Source organism: Fukomys damarensis, unplaced genomic scaffold (genome assembly GCF_012274545.1).
Source record: "Fukomys damarensis isolate Sample0158 unplaced genomic scaffold, DMR_v1.0_HiC HiC_scaffold_10, whole genome shotgun sequence".
Lineage (NCBI taxonomy): Eukaryota > Metazoa > Chordata > Mammalia > Rodentia > Bathyergidae > Fukomys > Fukomys damarensis.
This window is the reverse complement of record NW_022900922.1, coordinates 134,248-145,768: the sequence shown is the minus strand read 5'-3', so window position 1 is coordinate 145,768 and position 11,521 is coordinate 134,248. Positions and strand designations below refer to the sequence as shown.

At 34.8% G+C, this 11,521-nt stretch overlaps 1 protein-coding gene across 1 annotated transcript in view; it reads right to left on the bottom strand.

The window, feature by feature from the left end:
- Positions 1-283: 283 nt before the first annotated feature.
- Positions 284-11,521, bottom strand: part of Net1 (neuroepithelial cell transforming 1) — a 42,011-nt gene continuing 30,773 nt past the window's right edge. Inside the window, exons 4-12 of the mRNA XM_010621437.3 lie at positions 5,791-5,898; positions 5,233-5,400; positions 4,784-4,846; positions 4,384-4,480; positions 4,189-4,265; positions 3,296-3,553; positions 2,694-2,864; positions 1,116-1,302; positions 284-974 (exon numbers count right to left, since the gene is read on the bottom strand). Coding sequence (XP_010619739.1) covers positions 568-974; positions 1,116-1,302; positions 2,694-2,864; positions 3,296-3,553; positions 4,189-4,265; positions 4,384-4,480; positions 4,784-4,846; positions 5,233-5,400; positions 5,791-5,898 — 1,536 coding nt within the window. The 3' untranslated portion in view covers positions 284-567. The remainder of the gene's footprint in view (positions 975-1,115; positions 1,303-2,693; positions 2,865-3,295; positions 3,554-4,188; positions 4,266-4,383; positions 4,481-4,783; positions 4,847-5,232; positions 5,401-5,790; positions 5,899-11,521) is intronic.

The following is an 11,521-nucleotide window of genomic DNA, read 5'->3' as shown; positions in this document are numbered from 1 at the left end:
GCAGTGAAAATAAAAGTCTAACATAATAAAAAATATTCCAGTTGATAAAACAGAAAACTTATTAAGTTTTTTTAAGGAAGTTACATTTCAACGTAAATTTTGAAGTACTTCAAACATATATTTCATGAAAATTTTAGGTGCCAATATAAAAATTTTATATTTGACATGCAAGGCTTAACCAAGAATGCTGGTAGAATTCCAGTATTTTAAAAATTTTGAGTTTTAGCAGATATTCTAAATATCACATTTGATTGGTACTGAAAAGTCAAGAGTCCATAATCAGAAAAACCCATTAATTTCATAAATATTTCATCTGATTAAAAATATCAGGTTTGCATGTTCTAAATAATCCAAGAAAATATCTTTGGAAAAAAAGTCTGCAATTTAATTGTAATCTGAATACCTTTAGCTGCCATTAAAAAATAAAAGAAAGAAAGGAAAAGGAACCTCAAACCATGAAAATGTTACAACTGGTACAAAGTAACCTATGAGAGCCCCATTACAAAAAACCCAGAACTGTACACATTTATAAATAGTCTCCCTGACAGTTAATCCACAGAGCTCCCTTTACACCAAAGTCTCTTTTTGTCTGCCACTTAACTGAGCTTTGTCGCTTGCTCTTCGGAAGCAATATTGCACTTGATGTCCCTTTGCACTCTTGGAGTCTTCTGCTACCTGTACACCAAAACCAAATTCAGATGCATTTTCACTGCCTTCTACCCGCGTAACACTGGAAACCACCGATGGCCTTCTCTGGGCTTGGGGGTTCCCGGCTGAAGGGTTGTTCTCTTCACCCTCTTCGTGGAGCTCTGGCAAATCCTGAAGCTCTGGCGGACTGGTGACTTGCTGGAAAGGGGCAATGGCGGTTCGGATACAGTTGAACCACTGCTGCTTGTGGAATACATCATTGGCTTGTAGAGTGTGAGACTGGCCTGGAGAGGGGTCCTGGAAGCGGACTCTAAAGATATTTTTAGCTGGAAAAATTTTGAAGAAAAAAAGAAAGGAAATAACTCAACCAAGTACCAGAAAAGGAAATCATTTAATTTTTAGAATTCTTAAAGATTAAGAATAAATTCATTTAGTTCTTAGTTTATGTTTTTTTAAACTATTTTTACCTTTGTCTGAGTTGCCAAAAGCCCCTCGAAAGGATCCTCCAACTCGCACATCCCCATCCTGCAGATCCTCTAGCACTAGCTCCTGGACTGGGATGGGCTGCCGGTAAACCTGGTAAGAATGACGCTCATTCCGAGTAACAGGCCGAGTCAAAACCAAGATATCTTGAAACAGGAAAATATAAAGTTTCTGGAGAAAATGGAAAAAATGCTCTCTCAATATGGAACTTTGCACATGACGGAAACACATTGTTAAAAACTTGATTTGACATTCTTAATTTTATCAAATTGATTCCCTAAGATCCTGTCTATGACCGTAAGATAGTAATTTCAAGACTATGTGTATTTTACATGGAAAATTCAATATCAAGATTTCACAAAACATTTATTTATTTTTTTTTTTTTTTGGTACCAGGGATTGAACTCAGGTCCTTGAGTTTGCCAGGCAGGCGGCGGAACCACTGAGCTAAATTCCTGGCCCTCACAAAACATTTTTTATTGGTATGCACTATTGGGTTAAGCAATACTTTAGCACTATGACATCACAAAGACTAGACTATTAGTAGAAATATGACTTAAAACACTAGTATTATGTATCATAGTTTTCGAAAAAGTAGCAATTAAAAAATCCAAGCTGGTAAAATGTTAATAGTTTCATTTTGGCTATACAAATTTTACAGAAAAATTAAGACTTGTGATAAAAATCAGAGATATCAGATTTCAAAACGTTTTCTAAAAAAAACCCAATTTTGAAATTGGGCTTTTAAAAAAGCACATGTTTTGTTTTTGTTTTTTTTGAGACAGGGTCCCACTGTGTAGTTGAGACTGGCCTGGAACTCACTATGTAGCCCAGGCTGGTCTTGAATTCACAGTGATCCTCCTGCCTCAGTCTCCCGAGTGCTGGGATTATAGGTGTTTGGCACCATTCCCAGCTGTAAAAGCACATAATGAAGGCCTGGGATCAGGCTCAGTGGTTCCACCGCCTGCCTTGCAAGCACAACGGCCCGAGGAGTTTGATCCCCAGTACAAAAAAAAAAAAAAAAAAAAAAAAAAAAAAAAAAAAAAAAAAAAAAAAAAAAAAAAAAAAAAAAAAAAAAAAAAAAAAAAAAAAAAAGACACATAATGAAACAAAAATACCATTCCATGGTTATACTTAGGTCCACCACTTTTGTAATTAGTATTTAAAAAATAAACTTGATTTTATTTAATCTGTAGAAATGTACTGAATAGTTTTATTAAAAACTGCTTCCTTAATTAGAAAGTCTTAAAACAATTTTTGGAAGGGTGTTGTTTTTTAGTAAATATAAAGAACCTGGAAAGGAACCCCTACTCAAATGAGTAAATTTATGCTTCTAAACTGAAAAAGTACCACTAATCCTTGAGAAATTTAAGTCATCCTATTTATGCTCCGATAGGACACAAATGTTTGCTTTATCAAAGCTGATAACATAAAATAAAAATCAGTATTCTTTTACCATTTCATGAATTTTTTACAAACCTGCTTCCTAACTTATGTGCAAAAAAGTTCAATGGTATGGGAAGAGGGAAGCTTGTTTTCTGTTAGTACTCAAATGCACTCACATGTCCATTTTTGTTCTTCAGCTCCCCATGGCACAGCAGCACCTTACTTGCTTCAATTCTTGGGTCCTTTTGCTTCTCATCCAGATACTCCAGCTTATCAATGTAATACTGACACTCAGATTCTCCTTTCTTTACATTGATATCAGAGAGAACTCCTTGTATTATTGATACCTAAAAATTACCACAATAAACTCATGAACAACTTCAGTGTATTAACTTCTGCTTCCTTCCCTACAGGGCAAAGAGCCAATTGAAACTGCAGAACTGAACGCTTGAAGGGACTCTAGAAATCAATTCAATCAGTCCTTTCAGTTCACAGATGAAGGAACAGTCTCAGCCAAACTGAGTGATTTATCCAAAGTCAGAAGCTGGCTAGTGGTATAGGCCAGATTAAAATCCAGTCCTTCGATTAAACTATTAATGTAAAATATAACTGCCACACAGACACATCTCCTTATTACAGTGTGCTCATGTATCAGGTATTTAATAACAACGAAACACTTCACTGTGCTGATTTAGTATATGAAAGACTGAAATATCTTCCTGAGGTACTCTAACACACAAACTTGAAAAATGGAAGACTTGTTTATTGGACTACTTACTGCTTCCTCCAGAAGCTGAACATCAGGGTGCTCTTTTGGAGTGTGTCTAAGAATTTCTTTTAATAGTAAAGGATATTTGACTAGGCGACTTCGAGGGATATCTAGGAAGCTCCAAAGATCTAGTTTTCGACTGAAGGGAGACTCAAGACATCGCTGGAGGAAGTCTTGGACTCTTGGATCCTGTTTCTTTTGATCAAGAAGAGCTTTCGCTGCCAGCTGGTTACTACAGTAGTCTTTGTAGGCATTCAAGCCTGGTAACTGAAGAATAAAAAACAGAGTATGATGCATTCTTATTATTGTTAAGTACGTTAATAGCCCTATGAACATAAAACACCAAACGATGATATAGCTATTCTTGAGTTTTAATAACATTTTCCTGGGGATGATAAAGGGAGAATTATATTCTGGGCTAATATCAGAATGCTCTTTTACAAGTTCCCTAATTTGTTATATTTGACTGAAGACTCATGACTTCTACTTCCTCCAACCTCACTTAGATGTTAGTCACTTGAGCTTCCTGGATAGCTTGGGCATTTAGTATAGTCATCACCAACCCTGACAATATTTATAGGCTTGACTCTTCCCTCACAAGTTTATAAATGCAGAAAACACCTTTCATTACTGAATTCCCAATGTTCAGTGTCTAGCAGGCACTCAAATGTTTATTAATGAAAGAATGCAGCAGATAATTAGCAGCATACAATGAGGAAATCCTGTCTTTGCAGAATCATATTTGCAAACAGGTTTATATATGAATTTCTTTAAGACGTAACTTCTTATCACCATAAATATTAGTTTTAATGCATTATCTGTTTGCAAATGATACTTACATCACAAACTGTAACATGACAAATCTGTAAGAAACTAACTAGAATCAACGACTCACTGCATACCCAGTTCACAAGGATATGACCAATCTGCTCCACTGTTCCATCAGACTTAGTTGCTTCTCCTATTCTTGCCAACAAATCTGAAGTATAGAAAAGCAGAAAGAACAACAATTTTATTTATAAAATAGGTCAACATGTTATTAGTTTAGATTTTAAATTGATTGTATAACTGCAGTTCAGTCAAACAGCACATCTAACCTTCATGTAGAGGTATGTAAGCATCCAAATCACCAAATATGTGTGTGAGTTCATCTTCTGACATGATAGACAACTTCAACATGGGGTCATGGTAGGCCTAATCAGAAGAGGAGAAATCAGTCACACAAGGATCAAGCAAACAAAACATAAGAAAACTCTACTTGAATGCATTTGGCTAACTATGCTAAAACTAGCACAGATTGAGTAAAAGAAGTTAAAGTATACATAAATCCAGCAAAAGTTCTCTTCCTTATACTCATATTTGATGAGATATATCTACACTTCATGTAAAGCACTTAGGCACCAGCAGATCTTTCTATTCTAAAGGTTAAGAAACTTACCCTTTACAATTTGTGAAATGTAATTTTTAAAACTAGTTGTTAAAAGATTATTTACTGACCTTTCTTGCAAGATTGAGATCTTCAATTAAATCCTGTTCACCTCGGGACATTTCATATATTGCCTTAAAAAAAAAAAATCCAGCAAACGTAAGAGGTCATTCTTTGAGAAAGGAAAATCATATGCAAATGACATTTACATTATTTAACTGTTTTGAACAAATCTTTTTAAAGTGATTTAGTCTGAAAGCTAATTCAGAATAGGATTGCTAGTGAGAGGCTGCCATGTGTTTTATACTTCTACACATCAGAGCTGTTTAAATGGATGCTCACCACTCATCACAAAGTATTCTTTTCATGTTATGAGCTGTTGCTTAAATACAAGGCAGATTTCCTACAAGAAATTAGTTTGTTAAGTCTTCTGGGAACCCATTATTTAAAATGAGTTTTTTTTTCTTTAAGTATAAGGTCAATAAATATGGTATTGTACTTGAAACTGATGCTAGCGCACCTCTTGACGTTTGATTTCTCTGGTGGTTAAAGACTCTTTCATACTGATGTCTAACATCTCTGACCACAGCACATTGCTTCTTCTTTTGGCAGGCGTTGGGACTGTTGATCTGCCAGATGACTTCTGGGCAGAGGCTGGGGATCTGTGGTCACCACGAAGAGTAAATGACTTAAAAAGATGAACAAAGGAGAGTTTGAGATTTGGAGGCTACAGTTATTTTTTTTAAAGTGAAGAAACACAATTTAAAAACAAAACCCTGAGAATTTTTCAATGCTGAAAGCAATTTTATTTATATTTCATTCCATCATTTAAAAATACTTATCAGCCAAAAAATTACTCTTTGGTAATAAAAACCACCGAAAAGTATATACAATGCAAATTGGTATAACAAGGTTATACAAACATTGTTCTCATAATAATATTCTTTATCAGTATATTCCAAAAAGAAAACATGTTTCAGTATAGTAATACAGACAGGTTTGTACAGCTTAAAGAAAATAACAAATTTCAGGTTTATAGTTCCCTGACTACATTACTTTCCCTTCCTCCCTTCATTACCTGTATTGTTTGACCAAAACGTCTGACTGCTCCATTTCTTACAGGAGAGATTAAATTTGCCAAGGATGTGACCCGAGCTAGAGGTCGAACTCTTTTATTGCTTGGTTCCTGTAAAAACAAAACCAGAATACATTAAATGTGTGTTTACCTATAATGATTTCATGCAAGTGTGGACAAAGTTAATTCCTTTCATAAAAGTTTTTGTATAATATAAAATCCAGAAACACGGAATTCTGAAAATGAATGTTCTCCAGTTATATTAGTTAGAACACTACTAACCAACAATAACTTATTAAAAATACAGTATTACTTTGAGAACCTAACAAATATTACCATTGGAAAGAAGAAAAACTAACATTAAAACCAATAAATTAGGGGGCTGGGGATTTAGCTCTGCGGTTCGGTGGCCTGCCTTGCAAGCGCAAGGACCCAAGTTCGATCCCCGGCACCAAAAAAACAAACAAACAAACAAACAAAAAACCAATAAATTAGGGAGGGCAGGGGTAAGGGGAAAAAATGAGAATCAAGACTTGTCATGTAGAGGTACAAGATCCCAACAATGAATGTAACTGTACTGTATCCCTAAAATGTACCAATAAACTCAGTCAAAGCTGAAAAAAAAAACCCAATAAATTAGATTCTACATAACTTTTTGATATTTTTCTTTTCAGTACCCGGGATAGAACTCAGGACCTCATACAGGCACAGTGCCACTGAGCTAAATCCCCAGCCCTATATTCTATATAACTTTTAAATTCAATGTATAACAAAAATTTTTGGAAAACCCTTATTATGAGAAATTCCAAATGTACATAGAGAATAGCACAATAGATCCTATGTATCTATCAGTCATCTTCAATAGTTTGTTGCATAACAAACTGCTTCATCTTTGCCCTTTACTTGTCTATTTTAAAGAAAACCCTAGATACTATATAATTTCATTGTTAACTACGTCATTTAGCGGATAACCCTTAAATAAACACGTATGACACTAGAAATGGACAAAAACTAGTGTTCAGATTAACAGGGCTAAAAATCAGAATTTTTTTTACAAAGTTGTGTGAGGATCAAAAGAAGAAATTCAAGAAATTCTGACATGACTGAAGTCATCTAAAAGGGGATGAAGAAACCCCTTCAAATAACTGAAGAACTGGCAGAATTAAAATTGTTTGGAAAGAAACTTAAGCGACTTGAGTCTACTCCAAACAATTGGACTTACCAAATCTCTTAAACGTCTACAAATGCCTCAGAAAGGAATGTGAACCACCAAAGTGAAGAGGCTTGTAGATTAAAGAGAATTCAGAACTCTGAAGCCTTTAAGAAATAGAGTTGTAGAATACTTCCTATTTCCCAAATAATTCACTGCAAAGTACACTTTGGATATAAAGCCATTAGTGTGCACATGTTAAATGAACTGACAGAGAAACCTTTGAGATATGTAGCAAAATGGCGCACACTGCGGTGGTGGAAGACATGTGTGAATGCCTTTACCTCACACATCTGTGCACATTGAGTGACACATGGGTGTGTAGATCAGGGCACAAGGCATTCCTTTCCATTTACTAAAGACAGTACAAAGCGTCTTCTGTTTGAATGGTAAAAGAATTACCTCACAAAGTAAGATATGCCAACATTAACTTGAAACAAAGCAGTTGTCAGTTCTGTTCTGCTTTTTTGAAAACAAAGGTTAGCTCTTCTTTCTTGTTTAAAGTGTAACAAGTCTGACTTTCCAGTAAATCACAAATTATTTAATTTCAATATAAAAGTCTTTTGGAAAGATGTTCCTCCCAGTGAACTTGAAAGGAGAAATTAGGAATTGAGTTTGGAGAAAATAAACTATTGATATTATTAATTATATAACATCAAACTAGTGATAAAAATTATTGTTATAGGATTAGTGCAGAACTATTAAGTCCCTGGTAATTCAAAATTATGTGACATTTAGAATGAAAACTACAGACTTCAGATAATTAAATGTAAATATATCTAAAGCATGTTTCTGAAACTAGTTGGATGTTGTTTATGCAGTCTCTTTAGGATAGCAGCATATTATGCCAAGCATTTCTAGTAGTTAATATGTTCTTTAAAAATCACTATAATCTTCTCCACAATGGAGATATTATTCTTCAGAGTTCCTCAAGTTTAAAATGCTTGCTAAGAAAGGATGGTGCCAAGTCAGGAAAAATGTCTGGGGGAAGGGAGAGGAGACATCTCTAAACAGTTTGTACATGCTTTTTGGGGACCCAATAATAATGTTCCTGCCTTACTAAAAGGACATATGTGAAGACTGGCAGATATGAATAAGTTTCAAAAGAATGAAAAATGTCAATGAATTTTTTTTTTTTTGGTGGAAAAGCAATATGGCTTAGGCATTCATGGGTCACCTAAGAGGTAGAGAAAAACAAATCTCTTTTGTAATATTGATTAGGATTTGGCCCATGTGAATTTTAACTAAATGTAGTTTTCTTTTACAAATCCTGGTGAATTAATAATCTGAATGTTATTAAGAATATAAATATCTGCACTGTCACAAAACATATTTCTAAGACAATGTTTTTGGAGAACTGGTATTATATTCATATTTATCTTTCTCCATAGACAGGATACAGGTACAATATTTGGAGGTAATAAAGGAAGAGAGGAGGAACACAGTTATTTATGACCACCAATAGTACGGCTCATACAATGGTGATCATGTTGTATTTACTTTTGAGTGCCAGCAGCATGTTTTGGTGAACATAAAGAACTTAAAACAACAGATGTGGATACTGAAATTATATACTCTCCTCAAAAGATAACCCAAAAATCTATGGAAATAAAGAATACCAACGTAGTTCACATCCTCACGGAACTTTCTACTGTAGGCAACTTTTCATCAGGGCTAAAGTTCACTCGCAGGGGAAAAAAAACCCAGGGCTCTCAATTTGAGTTTACATTGTTTATTCGGGTTAATTTTTAATCAGATTAGCCAGTTACATTTATTAACAAAGGAAATCTGCTTTCATACACGATATAGGAAAATCCTGTTGTGAATTTAGTTTTCTGTAAAAAAGGATTTGTTTTTGTAAAAGCATTCCTCCAATGATGCTTCTCTGATGGCATAACTTTAGAAGGGTCTTTTCTATATTCAGTCAAATCCTGACACTTGAAAAAAGTCAGTATGTGTCTGGGTTTATTTGTTTTGAGTCACCTGATAATCTCTGAACCTGACAAAAACTGAAATCAGAAGGATAAAAATATAGTTATTTTTAAAAAGATAAAAATGAGTTATGACTGTATGGGATTTATTTCCTTTCCACTCACACATGGAAATACTCAAATTATTAAGGCTATATTGTAGTCTAAAACCCTGACAACACTCCTGTTTTTACTGTTTGAAATAAAAGCATGCCAAAAACATGGCCCATATGTGACACTAGACAAAAGCTCCCCAACCCCAGACCTCACACCTGGCTACGCAAGTGCTCTAGTACTAAGATACACTCCACCCCTAAAGTTAGTTTCTGATGGTCCAAAACTCATAGAAAATGCTTATACATTTGAGAAAACTGAAGCACTAAGCAAAAACCAAACAACCAGAAACTAAAAACCAAAGCCAAACCACATCAAAGCAAAGCGCACCTCCTAAAAATTGTAGCTATGTTAACTACCAAAAAGTGTTATGTTGGACATACATCTTTACTCAGCCAGTAAGGTATATATATATAAAATTTAAAAGTATATGTAAAAGTTGAATACAGAAACACTATTTCTATCTCTTAAGTGATAATGTAGTAAATACCAAGAGTACATACATTGCAGCTGTACCATATACAAAATACTACATTATTTTAATAAAATATACACTATTTTAAAATAGTATAAACTTAATATTATTTAAAATGACATAAAGTAACTTGATTTTGATAAATGTTCATACTTTAAAAAGCCAAAATGACTTTTGACTTTAGAAAATTAGCAAAGGGTTTAGAAAAATATTTTGTTGGTTTAAATATTTTATAGCACCCTTTCTGAAGAAAAAAATGGTACACAATGAATTTAATAGTTGTGGAAGAAAAACATGCACACCACGTCAGACAGTGCTTTATTAGCAATTTGTTTACTAAAATTAACTTAGATATTTTTTATTTTTCCTTTTACTCTATTGAAGAATTCCTCAGATTTGGTAATATAAATATATGAATTCGAGTTAAAACACACACACACACACACACACACACACACACACACACACAGAGCCAAATTAAGCATTCAAGTTAAAGTACAGCATATTAAATATCACAAAAATGACACAAATATTTAACTAGGCAGATTTTAAGTTTTTTTACATACAAGTTATGTATATTCAAATTTTAATTTAGACCACAGTTCCTTAGCACAATTCAAAACTTGAACATAAATCAAACACACATTTTGTTTTAATAAATTTAAAATTATAGTTAATAAATCGTTACAACTCTTAAACACTTAAAAAAAAATATTCCTTTGGCTTGTTTTTCTCCATCTTACCTCTTGTTCTCTGAAGGACTGGTTATTAACATCTAAGACCCGTATAGTCCTTTTAATAGGTAGGAGACCTCCAGTCTCATCATGGGCCACCATGCTTTACCAAATATCCCTTCCAATCTTTCAAATTAATACACACGAAAGTCAGCCCTGTACGGAAGCACTATAGAGGCACGCAGGCTTTTCTTCCGAAGGCTCAGCCCCCGCAGGCAGCCATGTGCCCATACCTCCCGCTACAGGAAGAGCTGGCTGCTTCTGAAAGCCTAGGAGCAAGCAGGCAGACCTCACGGCTCCGGGGGTGGGGCCGCAACTGGCAGGCGGCTGGGGCGGGGCCCAACACCCACGTGACACAGCAGACGGCGGGGGGGCACACCTAGGCGTCTCAGCGCAAGCTGTTTTAAGAGAAAGCTCTTTATCAATAGGCTTGGAAGTTCTATAGGAAGAGGACAGGTGGGAAGGATGCTGGGTTACTATTTCTCCCGAATTTGAAAAAGCATTCTCAAAGAAAAACTTTGTTATCTATTGTACTAGGTCAAAGACAGAAAACTTAAAAACAAAAACAAAAAACAAAAAAACTGTTGCCCGGGAGAGAATTTAGTAGGGGCAACTTTTTTTTTTTTTTGAAATTTGCCTTAATTTTTGCAGTATTTGGAATTGATCCTAGGATCTTCGCATTGAGCTATAATCCTTTGTCTTTTGAGGTAGGGTCTTACCACCAAGTTGCTCAGGCTGAGCTCACACTTGCCACCTTCCTGCATCAGCCTGCCAGAGTGCTGGGATTACAGATGTGTGCCTTCACGCTGGGATTCTTTATGTTTAAAACTTAAAATCTGCGTGCTAGAGGTTTTATAATACAAAAGGTGATTTCTGTTCCAAAAATGTGTAACAGACTCTAAAATGAATTAAATGACCTCACTATTATTGTTCATATTGGGTCAAAAGACACACTTAAAATGTCTTGTATTATACAGGTGTAGAGTAAGGTTCATGGAGGTGAAGTGACTTGCCTTAAGTCACATTAATGACAGTGTAAATTTCTAGGCTACTTTCCTCTAGGGAACAAAACTATTTTTGATGGTTTGGTAAGGGCCTGGTATGAGACAGATTTCCTTAAAATGCAAGCACTGTATCTTGATCGCAGGATTTCACCTTAACAGCATACTACTGTGATGCTAATAATCCACAGAAACATTTTAGTTCCTTGCTTTTTTTTTTTTTTTTTTGT